The 19,098-nt window shown below is 41.9% G+C and overlaps 3 protein-coding genes across 3 annotated transcripts; all 3 read right to left on the reverse strand.

Annotated features, from left to right (window-relative positions):
• Positions 1–5,506: 5,506 nt before the first annotated feature.
• On the reverse strand, positions 5,507–6,343 carry LOC133737631 (uncharacterized). Its single transcript, XM_062165152.1, has one exon. The coding sequence runs from the start codon at positions 6,341–6,343 to the stop codon at positions 5,507–5,509; it is 837 nt and encodes a 278-aa protein (XP_062021136.1).
• A 2,223-nt stretch (positions 6,344–8,566) lies between these two features.
• Positions 8,567–9,562, reverse strand: LOC133735629 (uncharacterized). Its single transcript, XM_062163025.1, has one exon. The coding sequence runs from the start codon at positions 9,514–9,516 to the stop codon at positions 8,608–8,610; it is 909 nt and encodes a 302-aa protein (XP_062019009.1). The 5' UTR covers positions 9,517–9,562; the 3' UTR covers positions 8,567–8,607.
• An 8,274-nt stretch (positions 9,563–17,836) lies between these two features.
• LOC133737632 (uncharacterized) lies at positions 17,837–18,742 on the reverse strand. The gene has a single exon (XM_062165154.1). The coding sequence runs from the start codon at positions 18,740–18,742 to the stop codon at positions 17,837–17,839; it is 906 nt and encodes a 301-aa protein (XP_062021138.1).
• Between the last annotated feature and the right edge of the window lie 356 nt (positions 18,743–19,098).

Below are 19,098 nucleotides of genomic sequence, written 5' to 3' on the forward strand. Positions count from 1 at the left end.
GCGGCGCTGGAGGTGACAACATGGCCGACGGTCATGTTATGGACGGCGGCTCCATGCCTAATGGGGTCCGATCCCATTCTTCCGTCGTTCCTCGTCTCTCTGTAGGGATAAAATAGGCCCATATCAATCGTACCTCTTAGGTATCGAAAGATTGTCTTTACACCAATCCAATGGCGGCGTGTTGGCGCAGAGCTATGTCGAGCTAACAAGTTCACTGCGAATGAGATATCCGGTCTTGTGCATTGAGCTAAGTACAATAATGCGCCTATTGCACTCAAATAGGGCACTTCGGCCTCTAATGGTTCTTCGTCCTCATCCATTGGACGAAACGGATCTTTTCCGGGCTCAAGACTACGGCCGATCATGGGAGTACTCACAGGCTTTGCTTTATCTTCATTAAAGCGCCTTAGGATTTTCTGAGTATATGCAGACTGATGGATCAAAATCCCATCACTACGGTGCTCGAGTTCTAAACCGAGACAAAACCGTGTTTTCCCAAGATCTTTCATCTCAAATTCGGATTTCAAGTATTTAGCAGTTTCCTTCAACTCATCTAGAGTTCCAATTAGGTTCATGTCATCGACATAAACTGCTATGATTGCAAATCCGGAACTTGTTCTCTTAATGAACACGCATGGGCATATTTCGTTGTTAATATATCCCTTCCCAATCAAGTAGTCACTTAGACGGTTATACCACATCCGTCCGGATTGTTTTAATCCATATAGTGAGCATTTTAATCTTATTGAAAACGCGCTCCGTGGTTTAGAGCCACTTGATTTGGGTAATTGAAGTCCATCTGGAACCTTCATATATATCTCTGAATCTAGATCCCCATAGAGATATGCTGTAACCACATCCATAAGCTGCATGTCAAGTTTTTCGGAAACTACCAAACTGACAAGGTAGCGGAACCTTATAACGTCCATTACGGGAGAATATGTCTGCTCGTAGTCGATTCCAGGGCGTTGTGAGAAACCTTGCGCCACAAGGCGGGCTTTATATCTTATCACCTCATTTTTCTCATTACGCTTTCTAACAAAGACCCATTTATGGCCAACAAGCTTTACACTTGGGGGTGTCTGCGTTACAGGCCCAAATACCTGTCTCTTTGTTAGTGAATCCAATTCAACCTGGATCGCATCTTTCCATTTAGGCCAATCTGCTCTTCGTTGACATTCTTCAACAGAGCGAGGTTCGATATCATCATATTCTATAATTCCTTTTGCAATATGATATGCAAATGCATCATCAATCGCCATAGAATTTCTATCCATCATCTCATGTACACTAGTGTAATTTATGGAGATCTCTCTATTCTCTGGAGTTGGTTCTGACATTGGAGCGTCCCCCAATGATGTCTCTTGGACATAACCATAATCCGGAATATTCTCATGAGATGGATTATTCACATCGATGATTAATGGATTATTTTGTGCCAAGCTCGCTTTCTTTCTTGGGCGAGAATCCATCGAACCTATGGGCGTCCCGCGCTTCCTGGCAGGAGCCATGGGCCTAGCCAAAACGTCACCATCACTGTGAGAGGGGACGTTGGCGCCATGCTCATATCCTCTTGAGTTGGCGTCATGTCCTCTAGTTTTAGCGACATCAATCCTTGCAGGCACGTTTGCAGCAGGTATGTGTGATCTCGTCACTTTAGCGATATCAGAAAACGCATCAGGCATCGATTCTGCTACGTTCTGAAGATCGAGAATTCTCCGCACTTCAATTTCGGACTGTGCGGTTCGGGGATCAAGATGAGACAGAGTGGGGACAGACCACGACAATTCCTGTCGTTCCTGTTGAACATTTATGTTCTTATCTCCCCCTAACGACTGGAAGACTGTCTCATCGAAGTGACAATCCGCAAATCTAGCGGTAAAGAGATCGCCTGTCAAGGGTTCTATGTAGCGGATAATCGTTGGAGAATCATATCCAACATAAATGCCTAATCGTCGTTGAGGACCCATTTTGGTGCGCTGTGGTGGCGCAATTGGCACATAAACTGCACACCCAAATATGCGTAAGTGTGAGACATCAGGCTCATACCCAGTAACCATCTGGGACACAGAGAAGGGTTGAGTGGCAGTGGGCCTCAGACGAATAAGCACAGTTGCATGCAATATTGCATAGCCCCAAGCAGAAATAGGGAGATTGGTGCGCATTACCAATGCCCTAGCGACCATTTGTAGTCGTTTAATGGCAGCTTCTGCGAGACCATTTTGGGTGTGAACATGAGGAACAGGATGTTCAACATCAATCCCAATGGACATGCAATAATCATCAAAAGTCTTTGATGTAAACTCTCCAGCATTGTCTAATCTTATAGACTTAATAGGATGATCAGGGTGGTGAGCCCTTAACTTAATTATTTGTGCTAGGAGTTTAGCAAATGCAGCGTTCCTTGTGGACAATAGCATGACATGTGACCAGCGTGTCGATGCATCAACCAATACCATAAAATATCGAAATGGTCCGCATGATGGTTGAATAGGTCCACAAATATCACCTTGGATTCTTTGCAAGAATGGTATATTTTCTTTGGTGTCCTTTGCATAGGATGGTCTCGATCCTAACTTTGCTAAAGAGCAGGCTTTGCAGAACGAATGATGGGCTTTAGAAACAACCAATGAGGATTTTGGTTGAGCCACAAAATCACAAGTGACTTTAGAAGTAAAAGTTGGAGACAAAGGAGCCTTGGTGGCGTCAATACCACCCTGAGGCCGCAGGGGGAAGGCGGCGCCGGCCAAGGATGGCCGGATTTGGGGGTGAACGGCGTCGTGAGGCGCAGGGGCTCCTTCGGTGTCCAAAAACCGAGTTTTACTTCTTTTCGTTCTGAAAAAGGGATGTCCGTGTGAAGTCTTTAATATACGGATCATCATGTCACGACCTGGGTGTCCCAAACGGTCGTGCCAAAGCCTATATGTGTCGGAATCCCATAAATCATCTCTCATGACATGGTTGGATTCAATGACTCGAATAGTGGTTGCATACAACCCACTAGAGCGACACATAAGTTTCTCTAAGACTCGTTTATGTCCGTAGTCATTAGAGGTGATGCAAAGGAACTCTTGTCCATTCTCACAATGTGTTTCCACATGAAAACCATTGGCTCTTATATCTTTGAAACTCGATAGGGTTCTTCCTGCCCTAGGAGCATAAAGAGCTTCGGTGACATTTAAAATTGTGCCATTTGGCAATATAAATTGGGCTGGTCCTCGACCATGAATCAATTGAGATGATCCAGCCATCGTAGTCACAGAAGATTGAGTAGGCGTCATCTCAAGAAATAACTGCCTATTTCGAAGTATGGTGTGCGTAGTAGCACTATCCACGAGGCATTCTAGCTCTCCGGGAAACATACTTGAAATTAATAAAGTTTGAATCAAAATCGACACTTTATTTCAATGAAAGCCAATGATTACGTCAAAGTTTCTAAATTTAATCCAAAAAGGGTAATCAAGCTTAGACAAGTAGTAGTTACTCAATCCGTTTGGTAATTCCAATTTAGTTGTGACCAGGTAAGGTAAGGCGAGATTTTGGTGGAGCGTTGCTCACTTTTAAAACCGTTCTCTCAGTTCAAACCTTGCCTAGACATCACAATTACTCTTGAGTACGCCTAGTGAGAAAGAGTTATAACCATTGTCTTTGTTGATAGTTTCCAAATTTTTGGATATGGATTGAAACCAATGACGCTTATATGGTCAGATTTTTATGCTTACGAACGCTCTTAGTCCGTAGCCTACGAACGCTCTTAGTTCGTAAAAATCGATGCTCACGGACGCTCTTAGTCCGAAGATTATGAACGCTCTTAGTTCGTATGTAGAGTGAATCCCCACGATTCCGCTTTGAATCGAACCCACGTTCTATGAAAGGTGGGATGAAGAAGAAGGGAGGTTTTTAAGTCCCCGAGAAAAAAAAAGAAATATTTAAATTTCAAAACTTACTCTTGAATACTTACTCATGAATTTTAGAATTTGAAATTCTCAATACACGCGCGTGTTGATGCAGGCGTGTAGGATTGCAGGCGTGCTATCGATCCTGGGTCGGGGATTGCAAACTATCTTTCAATCCCTGCTGTGTGGCCGATACAGGTCTGGCCGAGGTAAGCCGAGGAGCTGGCCGACAGATGCGTGCGCAGGGGAGCGTAGGCGCTGCAGAGGCAGGCACGCAGATGAGGCTAGCGTGGGCTAGGAGCTGCTGCAGTGATGCTTGAAGGTGGCAGCAGCGGTTTTCAAGGATTTTTTTTTGTTGAAATTCGGAGCAGATCTGCCTCTGAACAGCTTTCACTTCGATTGGTGTACAGGTCTCAAAACAACTCCGATAAGGCTGAAATTCGGAGGTCAGATAGTAGAGATAGAGACGAACAACTTTGATGAAGGAAGCATTTTGATATGAGGTCCCTATCAAGACGTTTCGGGGCTTGCAAGCAGACTGATCTGCACAGTAACTAGCGTCCTGCTGTGCAGCAGGGGCAGCAGGTGTGCGGCGATGCTGCAGGGGCAGTAGGCGGCACACGGGTGCGTAAGGGCTTCAGGGGCAGCGTGCAGCGCAGGTGGGCAGCAGCGGCTAGTCTAGCACGGGCTAGGTGCAATTGTGAAAAGGTGATGTTGAAGAATTTTCTGGTTTTGGATTTTTGATCTCAAGGTTAGGGCTCGTGCTGATAACGTGTTTAAGTAAAATAGATTCGAGAGAGAATTGTAGAGAGATGTGTGTATTATTATTGAGAATAGGAGCCCTATATATAGGGATTACAAAGTACTAGTTCTAATGTTACAAGGAATACCAATCCGTGTAGGATTGGAAAATCTAGAACCTTCTCTCCTATTGCTACTCCTAGTTTGATAAGGCACACTAAATCGATATTCCTTCAACAAAGATAACAATCCAGATAGCGTATGCATAAAGCCATAAACCCTTCAAATGTCCTGAAAGTCATTAGAACATAATACAATCTTGTAAATAAATATCCTGGAACATATGTTTTATGCTTAAAGCATCAGGTTATCCTTTGAGTGAGTTAGTTGTTAATTATTGATTGTCTGCGTAAGACAATTGGAATCTTGCCATCAGGTGTCAATTGATGTAATTTGAACGAATACGTATTATAACCTTATTTGATCATGAATTTCAAATACTCCTTTGAATTTATCTCATAGGCTTGTTCATCTGTGGATTAGTAAATTTGTTTTCATCTTATCATTGGATAAAACTGATTTCAAGATTGATACCCATGATAGTATTATACTTGACTATTTAGATGGTTGATGCATATATATGGTCACTATATTTGATTCAGCATGCACTCGCAGGAATTCGTGTTCTGCATGTGTTGATTAACCATGGAGGATCAGTGAGGAAATACTGTTTTCCAACTAATTAAGAAAAGTATAACAATGAGAGTAAATTTTGGACAAAAGAGTATATCATTATGTTTATCATTAGCTTTTATATCTAAAGATGCATTCATGTACAAAATCGATCGGAAGGCAAATATGTAGTGTTTCTACTGGTTTAGGATGTTGAGAAGGGAGACTCTAGTTTTGATTAAGAGCCTAAATAGGCACTCGAGTCCTTCTTCTAGGTTTTGAATGCACGACTCCAGATTGTTAAGCTGGTTCTGTGCATTCTCTGCACTCTTGAGTGACTTTAATGCAGCATCCACGTCTGCAAATTCATTTACTTTTGCTTCTTCCTCACAAGCTACTTTCTTTGATTGTACTATCTTGGAAACCAATGACCAGCTGCTAGGCTTGGGCTTTGGCCCAGAGATGAAGGACAGCACTGATTCAAACACGGTGACTGTGACTGCTTTAACGTCTCTCAACTTGCTAACAATGGTGATAGCGTCTTGGTGCCTGTGGAGGGAAGAGAAAGTGGATCTGTCTGCTGTTACCTTCAGGTTCTCCAAAGCCTTGTGGAGTACCTTTTTAATCGTCTTACTGGAGGTCAAGTATTTCCTAACCTCAGTTGTTAGTACTCCAGATTCTTCTGCACGCCTTCTTCGAATGATAGATTGAAGATCTTGTATGCAGGCCTTGGTTTGCGACAGGGCATCCTTAGCAGTGCTACAAACATCCAAGAGACTGAGAGATCCATCTAATAGCTCTGTAACCATGTTCTCATGCTTCTCTTGGGCTAGGGATTGTTGGGTGAGTGGCAATTGAAGCATCCTATCAACACAACCATGCATGTCTTGCAGACCATTTAGCTTGTGGCATATTGTTGATGAAGATGTGGATGTGGCTTCGGAAGACCTCAATCTACACAAATGTTCATCAACTTCTTGGAAAAGAGGGTGTGGCCTGGAGGGGAAGCTGTTAGAGCGAGTGTGGTAAGCCATTTCTTTTTTGTGATTTTTAAGCTGATAGCTAGAAGACTTTGTAGTAGATGTACAATTGAAACTGATGAGTTCTATTCCTTCTGCATCCGCTTAATATATAGTGTAGGTTGAGGAGAGGGACATGGAATCTCGTCCACTTCATTCACCAGCGAACGGTAACATGATTTCGATTTGGATCTGTATCGTTCTCGAGGTAATGTCTAATTGTCTATGCAGTGTCTCTTCCACTCCAGCATACCAACTCACGAAGTGATTCATTTTTGCATTGGAAATCTCATAGTGTGCTATCATAATGTAACCACTTATTCAATCATAATCACCACATTGGACCGAGATCCATTAATAATATATGCAATAGAGAAAGGCATCGACCCTTTGTCCACTAATACATGGAGAGCCAAGAAAACCATTTAACTCGTTTATGTGATATGATTAGTTAATTCATCAGATTTTTCAGGTCCTTCACATGATTGTTTCAGAATGAGGAGGCATGATATGCACTCTGCATATATATTAATATTGTGACCCTGCATTGTTCTGCTAGAGGAAGATCTGTCAGAGGCAGACTAGATGAAGTGGCCTGTTCCCTGAACAGAAAGAAACCAAGCACAACTTCATTATAGTTTCAAGGGTCTCATATCCAATTACATGCATTTAAATTGTGAAATGTGAGGGTGTATTCTTGAGGCCTAGCTGTTACGTTTCCACCCAAAAATGAGAAGCTGCAAAATATTTAGAAGATATGATTCTAATTAATTTGGTCTAAGTGTTATCTCAGCAATGCCATATTATACGTAAGTTTGCATAATGGTGATAAAATAAGCTCTGCACGAGTGGATTGACAACGTTTCTTCATTTCCAAGAAAAAGGCAACTTCTATTGTTTTATGTGCTTTCAAGAGTGTATTTATATATATCTTGTTTCTCTTCTGTTTCTAGCAACTGCAGCAATAATGGTACGTCACACGTTTTCAAGTGAAAATAAATATATCTACTTTGCCAATTTGTCTTTAAACAAACATGTTTTATAGCTAAGTGCCTTTGTAATCCTAGATATATGTTAGATCTACAAAAACAAGGCAGAGATGAAGCCAACTATTTAGCTAGCGGCACCAATATTAGTTAATTAACATCAAGATGCAGTGCAGTTTACTTTAAGTATGTGACAATCAGATGGCGGGTTTTGATTGTTCTACATATGTAGCCACAGATAATAATTTTGAAAATCATCTAGGGTTATTGACCAAAAGAACATTATTTGGGTTGGTTAATCATACATATCTTAGTATCTTACAAATGAGTTGGACTAATCAGAATAAATTTCTGGAAACATGCTAACTATGCGCCCAGGAGTCCAGGACCACAGTTCCAGACCTGCAGTTCTACATCTCATTAAGGCTGTATTAGGAAAGAAATTGCATCATCAACTTAAATAAATTGTATTCATTTCTTACCAACCAAAAATTAAAATTAATGTCATACTCGCCCCATGACTATGCAAAAACAATATTTAAGAACAACTTTGACTGATAAACCATTTGAGTAGTTCTGTGTTCTGTGTTCTGTGCGTTTTCAAAAGGATACAAGAAATACCAAGCAAGCTCACATCCAAGACTTGACATTTTCTTAGTCTCAATCTACTTTTTGAAAAATAGTTTGAGATACATATGGTGGGAGTATCCTAAATTATCTTGTTGTCCCTCTAACAGAAATTGACAGTCATGCAGCAAGTGTTTACTGCTCAAAGCTAGCATGCATGTGAGAGTCAAGTCCTCATTTGAATCTCATTAATTAGTTGTTGTTTATTGACTATCTCACTTGAGACAATTGGAATCTTGACAGCCTTGACATGGTATGATTTGCAAAAATCCCATGTGATGATCTTAATCATGATTTTAAAAACTACTTTAAATTTACCTCCTAGTAATTGAGACAATATTAGTTTACTTCAGTGAAGTTCTCTTGCATGCTGGATTTAGCTCTTGTTCAGAAATTAATTCTGTAAATTGATACCATACATAGGAAGATCAATTCATTATCAGTATTAAGTTATTAATCAACCTGTAGAATTATAAATCTGAATGCTTTTGAATATAAGATATAACGAGAAAAAGAGTAGTGGCATGGGAATTTTAATCAAAAGAGTTTCTTTTTGTATCACAAAAGACAAACATGTATACTTCATTCATGTACAAAATTACACCTATAGCTAGTATCCAAGCCAACAAAAAAACTTGGATTTTCATCAACCAAGGATTTTTGGATTTAATTACTAAGGGTGTTGAGAAGGGAAACTCTATTCTTAATTAGTCGCCGGAACAGACAATCGAGTCCTTCTTCTAGATCTTGACTGCATGATTCCAATTGTTGCAGATCGCTTTGCACATCCTCGTTGCAGGAGATGTTGTCTGATTTGCTTGTTTCTTGGCCAACAAGGCAGCTTAATGCAGCATCCACATCAGCAAATTCGTTTACTTCCGATTTCTCTTCGTCACAAGCAACTTTTTTGTTGAGCATTATCTTGGAAACGAAAGACCAGCCCCTCATCTTCGATTGTGCCTTTGATCCGGAGATGAATGACAAGAGGGACTCGAACACCGTGAGAGAAACTGCTTCAACCTCCCTCAATACACTAACCAAAGCCACAGCTACGTTGTCTTTGTTGGTGGAAGAGAAGCTGGACTTTTTCTCGCAACTCTTCAAAGTCACAAGGGCCTTGCAGATTGCTTTCTTCACCACTTTTCTTGAGGCAAAGTACTTCTTGACCTCGTTTGTGAACCCGCTTTGGCCTCCCCTTCGTCTGCGCATGGTGGATTGAATTTCGCGTGCGCATTCCTTAGTGTGTATCAAGGCATCCTTGGCTGCTGTGCACACATCTAGGAGCCTGAGGGATCTATCCAAGAGCTCATCGACCCATTTCTCATTTCGCTCCCGAACAAAGGCTTCTTGGGTTAGGGGCAACTGAAACAACTCATTCACACAGTTGTGCAAATCGAGAAGGCAGCTCAACTTGTTGCTTATGGCTGATGATGAGGAGGAATTGGCATCAGAAGAAGCTATTATTCTCAACAAATAATCTTCACATTGTTGAAATAGCGGGTGCGGTTTTGAAGGCAAGCTGATAGATCGAATATGGTAGTTGGCTTTAGGGTTTAAAGGAGAAGCTGCAGCCATTTTTAAGAAAATTGAAAGAGGAGAGAGAGAGAGAGAGATGATATTGGATTTGAAAGTTCAGTTTGTTTGTGGTTTTCTTCCAGTTCTCTAGCTGCTGTATTTATATAAAGGCCGGGGTTAGAAGGAGACAGAGAGCATCTTATCCTATCACAGATCGATGACCTGCATCGTGACTTCGATTTCGATCTAAAACACTATCTCAGCGGTGTTTATGCAATGCTCCCCAACACCTCAGAAACTCCAACTCATCACTCAATTATTTAGCTTGTACATATCTCAAAGTATCTCCGAGCATCGAGCCACTGAGATATGCTTCATGTGCAATATTGGTAGTTAGCGAGGGGATGCACGAGGGACTTGGCTTAAATTATTATGCAGATTCAGAATTGCACTGTGCAATGTGATTATTTCTCCAGATTAAAATACGAAGATGAAAACCGCCGGGAGACAAGAGTAAGGTTGCTTCACTTGTGCACACGTGAATATACTTAATTCAGAATTATCAAACACCATACTACTCCTTTACCGTGTAGATTGTTCTGCACACAATTTAGACCTAGTTAGAATCACCTGCCGATCTTCGTCACGACGTGTAGTACTACTACTTTCTTGGTGCTGGCGTTATGCTTATTTTAACCTGCTAGCTAGCTCTTCCAGATGTTTATTGTGAGCAGTGTATGTTAACTATACTGTTTTTTTTTTATAATGCATGGTTGTGTTAAAAAATTTGAATGGGACAAACGACTCCTTTTGCAAACATGTTGACAGATTCCACAATTTGTTAGTTTTAAAGTTTATTTCTGTTGTGGCCACTTGTGGGTTGCACTCCACATCTCTAAAGAGATATGGAAAAGTTGGGTTCCAAAGGAAGGTGGTGATGAATGGGTTTCACAAGTAAAAGGTTTTTATTATATTTTTATTTTTATTTTTTTTCCTCGCATCAAACAAACACCTTGAAGCATAAAATACACGGATGTCTGATAGTTATTTACTGGACAGTTCTTATGTTCACCCTTTGGATGAACGAGCATATTTACCTTTATTGTCTATTAGCATACTTTTACTTAATAAATTTATCATCTAACAATCTATATCTTAAATTAGCCTTTAAAGATCATCTCTGTAAAAAATCGATCGAATTAGAAATCGTTTAATTATCCAATTGAATCAAACAAATGGATGGTTCTAAGAACACTTACTATTATTATGATGAACCGTCCATGTATTTCATAGAGATGAATAACTAAAAGGTCTTCAATTTGATTGATTTTTTTACAGAGCTAACCTTTGTGTGATGTTATGAAACATGAATGGTTGGATTAGAAAATTATAAAGTCAAAATGCATTAATGACAATAGAGAGTGAATATGCTTATTCACCTTAGGGGTGAACCTAAGAATTGTTCTTACTTACTTAACACTTTATTATCTAGAAGGTCATTTAAACTAATTTACATAAAAAAAAAAAACAAAAAACAAAACAAAACAGAACTAAAACAAAACGATGAGGGTTGATAGGGATGACAAGACACTTACTTGAGTGGAACCCCCACCCAAGTTTGATCCCCAACATTCACAAGTTTCTCATTAGTAGGTAACTGAGTACTTGGGTTCTGTGGGACCTATGTGACACCGGTGAAGTGTCAGCTTCCTGAAGCCTCGTTTGGTTTGCGGAATTGAAGGGAAATGAAACTTAATCATTTCTTATGTTTGGGATGCAAAAAGGAAAGTAAACACTTCCATGTAGGAAGGAAAAATAAGGGGGAAAATGGTTTCTTCCATACTCCAAGGATTTCATTTTCCCTTCTTCATTTCTTGCATTTATTACTCACATTTCATTATTTTATTACATTAATTATAAATTTTTTAATAACTTTCCTGATAACTTTTCTTATGTTAAGGGTACTAAGCTTTTGTTTTCAAATCCGACCTAGCCGTTCTATCTGCTAAGGTTTCTCATTGAAACTTTTCTTCAACAAAACTCACCAAACCTACCATAGTTGATACTATACTGAGTCTGGCTGTTGCGTTCCAACTCTCAGACTCCGCTCATCTGAATTTGGGAGCGGCTGGAGCGGCGGCATTCCAAGAGAACCACTCTTATCTTGTGGGGCAGTCTATTGGCTCCAAAATCTAAATATCCAGGATTCAAAGACACCATCCAGACTATCTGGAGGGTGAAGTTGGGTCTTTCAATCCTGAATGTGCGAGATCATTTCGTGTTTCAGTTTGATGGTGTCTCACAGAAGAACATGATCTTGAATGGAGACCCATGGTTTTACAAAAATACTATGATTGAGCCGGAGGAGTATGATGGCATTGGGGACATGGAGGCAGTTCCTCCGAGGACTTTGGAGACATGGGTGGTGGTTCGGGGTTTGTTGCCAGTGTTGCGCAACCTGGTGGCCCTCTCGTTTTTGGGATCATCATTAGGACGTGTGATCCGGTTCGATCAAACTACCTTACACTGGAAGGAGGAGGAACAACGGATCCGGTTAGAGTTTGATACTCAAAGGTGCATAGGGTTTGGAAGATGATTGCTTTCTCAGCAACGGTAGAACCGGAGCTTAAGTTTGTTTATGAAAGGGTGAAGAGTTTTTATCGTGAAGGTGGGGTTTTCCAACATGAAGCTTCAGGTTGAAAGGTTTTGCTGAAAGAAAGGGTGGAGATGGCAGCACAGCCGCCAGCGGGGGCCTTAGCGAGCTTGTCGCTATTCTCAAAGGGGCCGTCGAAAACCAGAATAGCTGGGTTGATGTGAAGCACGAGTTGTAGTCACCACAGGGAGGTGAGTGGTCATGAGGAGGAAAAAAGCCGCAAGGAAACAAGGAGTGCTGGGATCCCAGACGTTGTTAGCCTCCCATACATCGATGGCTTCCAAGATTTTTAGAGCTCCAATGTTCTCGGAGCAAGAGGTGGCGGACCTTAAAGCTGCTTGTTTGATACTGAAAAATCAGATATACAAGGGGTATGTTGGGTGCTTATTCTGCTTCTAGAATAAGTTTTTTAGTTGTACTCTGAAAATCAGCTCTTTCTGACGACCCCTAGGGGTATGTGTCGATTTTGTACTGCTTGCTCAAATTTCAATACAGGCTGACCTTTTTGCTTCAAAAAAAAAAAATCTTAAGATACCAAATGCTAGAATGGAAAGTTCACTGGAAATTAAATTTCTCATTCCATGAGAATGACAAAGGAATTACTTTCATTTCCTCAAACCAAACAAGGCCTGAGAGTCCAGGTCATCATAAAACCCGACTACTAGATGAAAGCAAGGTGAATTCAAATATTCAAATATCCATTGCAAAAAATTAAAAATTAAAAAAATAAAAACTATTTTGAGTAATTCAATGCACAAATGGGGTACCAGCCACCAAAAACATGACAATGAACAGAGTCTTTGAGAACAGATGAAAAAAAGAGGGTTTTTTTTTTTTTTTTTGGAAGAAAGATTTCATTAAGGGCAAAGCCCGAACAAAGACCCAGTAACAAGTACACAGGCCCCAATTTACATCAAGGAAGGAAAGTTAACTTCTAACTAAATCCACTATGCGGATCGGAAATAGTGACAGAAAGCAAACCCAGAAAAGAAAACACAAAAATACACAGTAGTCGACCACTGCCGGAATCAATTCACTGCTATATGTGGGCAAGGAAGCCCATCGTTCCTCAAAACCAGAGTCATGGAAGGTGGTGGCGATGACGCCCATCTCAAAGGACCCACATTCCGTTTGGCAAGCGAGGTTGCACAGTGTGCGACCCGATTCTCTTCTCAGGGAATCCATTCCCAACTGATGACATCAAAGAAGGAGCTGCGTTTCCTAATCAGGTTGATGATCGGAAAGGTTTGACAATTCCTACTTGCTGTAGCATTCTTCAAATCAGTGATAATTTCCTTTGAATCTGATTCAACAATGACCCTTTTCAGATTCATGGAGATAGCTAGCTCAACTCCAGACAAAATTGCTTCTACTTCCGCTATGGGAACTGAGGCACAAGCAGCCCAAGACGCCGATCCACCCAGCACTATGCATGAACTATCTCGGATTATCACCCCCAAACCAGCATGATGAGGGGCAGTCCAGGCTGCATCACAATTCACTTTCGCACACATCCTAAGGGGAGCCGTCCAAGGCACCAGAATTAGATCGGGGATGGGATCTGGTAGGAGGGCCTCCTGATTAGAAGAACTAGCCTCCAGGAATTCCGATATCTGGCAGGCAGAGGTCTTGACAGTGTGGAGAGGGTGAACTGGCTTTCTCTGGTAGACAAAAGCACATCTCGACTTCCAAATATTCCAGCAGATGAAGCTAAAAATGGTAAGAAGTCGATTTCTCTCACTTTTGGTAGTACATGTAGATGTTAATTAATTGTTGAAACCATCTATCAAAAGTCGATACTTGATGCTTGATGATTTTGATACCAAGGAACGACCCAAACCAGACCATATCCACCCAAGAACACAACAGGAGGATGTGTTCAATGGTTTCAGGGGCCTCACCATAAATAGGACACAGGGGGAGGGAGTCAATTTTCTTTTGAACAGATTGTGAATAGTGGGGATGGCACCATTTAGCACTCGCCACAGGAAGAGTCTTACCTTAGGAAGAGTGTTGATTTTCCATAATGTTTTCCACACTTGATGGTCAATCAAGTGGGAGGAGGCAACATTGGGTGGGGACAAAATAGAGTGCTCTTGAAAGAGCCAGTAATACCCGGATTTCACCAAATAACAACCACTCTTGCTCCAAGGCCAAATCAGCCTGTCACACCCATCACCAGAACCGATAGTAGACAGAATCTTAGTAACCTCAATAGGCTGCAACAAACGTGAGATGTTATCAAGTTGCCAAGATCTTGAATTCCAGTTGATCAGGGAAGAGACCGAAACCGGCACATTAGTTTGTGGTAGACCATTTGTTACCAAAACAGCCCCATTTGGTGGAGGGATCCATCTATCCTTCCAAATATCTATAGAACAGCCATTGATGACTTGCCAGTAGCATCCATTAATCATTTTATCCCTAGCCTCCAGCAGACTAGACCACCCCCACGACGCTCGATAGCCTTTAACAGCATTTAGGAAATTGCAATCCGGGAAGTACCTGGCCTTTAGAACTTGAGCCCAAAGCGATGTTGGATTTTGTATCAATCTCCAGCATTGTTTTGCAAGCAGAGCCAAATTGAAGTACTGTAGATCCCTAAAACCCAAACCTCCATCAGACTTCGAAGTTCCCATAAAATCCCAACTCTTCCAGTGGATTTTCTGGTGATCAATCTCTGAGCCCCACCAAAATTTCCCCAAAGCAGAGTTAATGTCATCACAAACTCCTTTGGGGAATTTAAAACACATCATAGGGTACGCAGGGATAGCAAGAGCAACAGCCTTTAGGAGCACTTCTTTCCCGGCTAGGGAGAGGGATTTCTGTTTCCAACCGTCGATTTTTCTAATAATCCGGTCCTTTAAATAAGCCAAGGCCTCCTTCTTTGACCGGCCCCATACCGTAGGAAGTCCCAGATAAATACCCGGATTCTCCACTTTAACAAAGTCAAGCAGCTCACACATTAACTGAGCCATCTGAGTATGGGTGTTTGGAGTGAAAAAAAAATACTCGATTTCTCATTGTTTATCAACTGTCCTGAGGCCGAATTGTACTCCAAGAAAATTTGTTTCAGCTGCCAACAATTGTGTAGAGTTGCCTTCAAAAAGAAAAGAGCATCATCGGCAAAGAAAAGGTGAGAAAGGGTTGGGCAGTCTCTACTTAGTCTGATACCCAAAAGAGTCTTATCTCTAACAGCTTTTGTCAACCTCAGGGAGAGCACTTCACTGACCAGAAGAAAGAGATAAGGGGATAAAGGGTCCCCTTGTCGAAGGCCTCTACTAGGGGAGAAGAATTTACCAGGGTTCCCATTTAGAACAATAGAGAAGGAGACCGTCGTAACACAAGCCATAATCAAGTTTACCCATCCTCTATCAAAGCCAAACCGAATCAACACAGCCTCAAGAAAATCCCATTCGACCCTATCATACGCTTTATTCATGTCTAACTTTAAGCCCAATTCACAATTACCTCCATCTCATTTCATCTTGAGGTAGTGATAGGATTCATGGGCCAAAAAGATAATATCATGAATCTGCCTTTCAGGAACAAAAGCATTTTGGTTCTGTGTAATCAGTTGAGGGAGGATAACCTTTAGACGGTTTGACAATAACTTTGATAGAATCTTGTAGGAGTTGTTGCAGAGGCTTATAGGCCGGAATTGTGATGTTCGCTCCGGGTTTGGGATCTTGGGGATAAGGACAATATGTGTTGAGTTGAGCCCCCTCAGCCTCATTGCTCCCTTCTGGAAGTCCCTAGCAGTATCCCAAATCACTTGCTTAACTATACCCCAATACTTTTGATAGAATAAACCTGGGAAACCATCTGGTCCCGGGGCTTTTAGAGCTCCCAATTGGTGAGCAGCATCCCTTACTTCCAACAGAGAAACAGGGGCCATGAGCGAATTATTCATCTCAACAGTAACCATAGGAGACACCCCAGAAAAGACTGAATCCCAAGGACGAGGGCCAGTCGCGCTGAAAGTACTTTTGAATTGGGATTCAAATTCAAAATGTACTGATTTCTCCCCAACTACCTACTCACCCCTGCAATTTTGGATTTTGAGGATTCTGTTCCTCTGTCTTCTTTGAAGTGTTGAGAGGTGGAAAAATCTCGAGTTTGAATCTCCAGAATTCAGCCACTTAACTCTAGACCTCTGATGCCAGTACTTTTCTTCCTTTAGCCAGAGCGAACCAAGTTTTGCAGAGATCTCTAGCTGCTGCTCCGAACTATCAAAAGGATGAAGACGTGACAGTCTTCAAGGCCAACTAAACACTTCTTTATTTCCACTTTGTTACACTTCGGGAACTTTTTCTTACTCCAATTCCTTAAGTGGACCCTACACCTTTGGAGGTTATTGGACCAATTTGTGACACTTGGGACCATAGTATCTAACAACCAATTATCCTCAATTATAGGGGCAAATCCTTATCATCTACCCAAAAAGACTCAAATATAAAGCTGGGCATGTGTCTCTCCAAACTTGGACTAGTTCTTAGGAAGATAGGGTTATGATCAAACCCTACACAGGTGAGGTGGGTAAGACATGTGTCTGGCCAACACATTAACCAATTATCATCAATCAAACACCGATCTAGACGCTCTTGTAGCACAACAATATCCCCCTCCTTTCTCACCCAGGTAAATCGTTGACCAGAAAAGCCAATATCCAGTAGAGAGTTTGAGTTAATGAAGGACTGAAGAAACCGACCTCGATTAGGGGTCCAGGGAGCTCCCCCTTCCCTCTCATGTTGACTGCAAATCTCATTTAGATCCCCAATTACAAGCCAAGGCACACCATCTCCTCGCCTTTGATTAATCCATCTACTCCAAAAATCAGCCTTTTCTGTAGCATAGGGAGGACCATACAGCCAAGAGACCCGAACCTTTGTTATGGTACTAGGAAGAGTGATCCAAGTATCAATAAAGTGCTTAGAAAAATCTACGACCTCCACTACAAAATCAGATTTCCACCAAAGTGTAAGGCCACCTGCCTTATTGATAGGGTCGACATTATAACCATTTGTGAAGCCCAATTGGTTTCGTACATGTTAACATAACTACTACATTGATGTGTTTCAGAAATAAAAACAAGATCAGGGCAATGGGAGTGTGTGATCTCCGGAAGAGTCTGAACTGTCAAGGTCTTCCCCAATCCTTGACAGTTCCACGAAACACAATTCATTGGTTCCGTGCAGCTGTATTCAGCCAGCCGCCACAGCCCTGGAGGTGGGTTAAATCCTCCATACCTTCAGCCATAATAAAAGGGACAGAAAGAGAGACATCATCATTCTGGGCAGTAGATACACTTGGCAAAACCTCCCCTCTACCTGCCACTTCAACTAGGGGAGACTCCGGGATAAGCACAGATTTTCCCATTCCTCTTCCAGTTTTACCTCCTCTGCCTCTTCCCCTTGCTCTTCCACCTCCAGAAGACAAACGAAGACTGGGACTATTGGGTACTCTAGGTTTCTTTGTCCCCACCTCCTTTGTTTCATCTTTCTTTTTTGTTTGTCTTTTTCTTTTTACAGGAGGAGGCTGGGCTGCACAGTGGTCCTCCGAAGTACTGGTGGGCAGCTCAACTAATAACACATTGTTTGCTTTGACAGGGGACAAGGCAGGCCCATCTAAATTATCAGAGCAAATGGGTATAGGGAAGTAAGGATTTTCCTTAAAATAGTCATCTTTGTTCCTGAAAGCCCAAGGGGGGATGCATTCCGGGTCGGCCTATCTCTCTGCATTCAAGTTGATTCCACCAATAGCACGTGTTAGACTGCCATTCCTGAACATGGCACCATGTGCATCCGGATTCCACAAGCTGGGAACTTGATTTGTGTACTTTGGTCTTTGCATAACCTGGCAAGACAATGACCCATCCATATTTGATGCTGCTGACAGCACCGAACCATCCTTTTCCATTGTGGACCACTGTGAAAGGTCCCTATCTGAGGATTGTGGATCTCTAGAATTCAAACTGTTGCTTGGACCACCGTGTGAGCTCCCACGACGAAAAATTCCGGGCATCGGAGCATACGGAAATTCCAGAGGAATCGGAGTTTGTGTGAAAATTGGTTTTTGCCAAGGTTCAGCCACAAGAGAATGATCATACACCACCCTCATTTGTTTAAGCAAAGGGTGCATTCTGTGCCTACAAGAAGTAATCAAGTGGCCTAACCTTCCACAGTTGAAACAGAAGCTTTTGAGATTTTCATACTTTAGTCGAATCTTTGAGGGAGAAGAGCCCGGCCGAGGAAGCTGAACAAAAGTGGCTAATGGCTTGCTGGTGTCAAAATCGACCCTTATTCTAAGAAACCCCCTATTTCCTGCCACCAGAGGGTCCTCACACTCAATGACTGAACCCAAGATGTTCCCCAACTTTCTGCCATTACCTACAGTAATCTGGTTGAGGGGAATGCCATGTGCTTGTATCCAGAAAATTGCTCTGTTGGTTGCAATGTCGTCCAAGGAGTGGTATTTAGGCCAATGTCGCACAGAGAAGCAATAGCCTTTAATATTCCATAGGCTCTCCTCCAGAAGTTTCCTTGCCAGCTTCTCAGATCCCGTGGTGATACAATACGCATTTTTCTTCACCCTAATAATCCGGATTTGGCCCAGAGTTCTCCAGATGCCCATAAGGGTTGCTTTAATTCCTCCAAGTCCAGGCTCCTCATCAGCAATGAGTATGCCCAGAAGATCGATACCCTTTTCAGATCAAGCATGTCTGCATGTTCAAAATGGACTGACATGGCTTCGATAATTTCCTCATCCTAAAAAGGAATCTCCTCTTGATTATCCGGTAGTGATGCCATACTGAGATGGTAGGAGGGAGACACATAAGCTCCAAAACTCAACCACAAGTGGGTAGGGTGTTGGAGAGGAAAGATCCCACATTGAAAAAGTGACAAAATAACCGAGGCCTTTTGTGATTAAAACCCAACACCTAACAGGTGGTTAAGTTGGGATAGTATCGGTACAATGGTGGGCCACGG

Source organism: Rosa rugosa, chromosome 3 (genome assembly GCF_958449725.1).
Source record: "Rosa rugosa chromosome 3, drRosRugo1.1, whole genome shotgun sequence".
Classification (NCBI taxonomy): domain Eukaryota; kingdom Viridiplantae; phylum Streptophyta; class Magnoliopsida; order Rosales; family Rosaceae; genus Rosa; species Rosa rugosa.

What these genes read in the sequence shown, in the direction of transcription:
- LOC133737631 (XM_062165152.1), bottom strand. Translation starts at nt 6,343, where the DNA reads ATGGCTTACCACACTCGCTCTAACAGCTTCCCCTCCAGGCCACACCCT.
- LOC133735629 (XM_062163025.1), bottom strand. Translation starts at nt 9,516, where the DNA reads ATGGCTGCAGCTTCTCCTTTAAACCCTAAAGCCAACTACCATATTCGA.
- LOC133737632 (XM_062165154.1), bottom strand. Translation starts at nt 18,742, where the DNA reads ATGGGCATCTGGAGAACTCTGGGCCAAATCCGGATTATTAGGGTGAAG.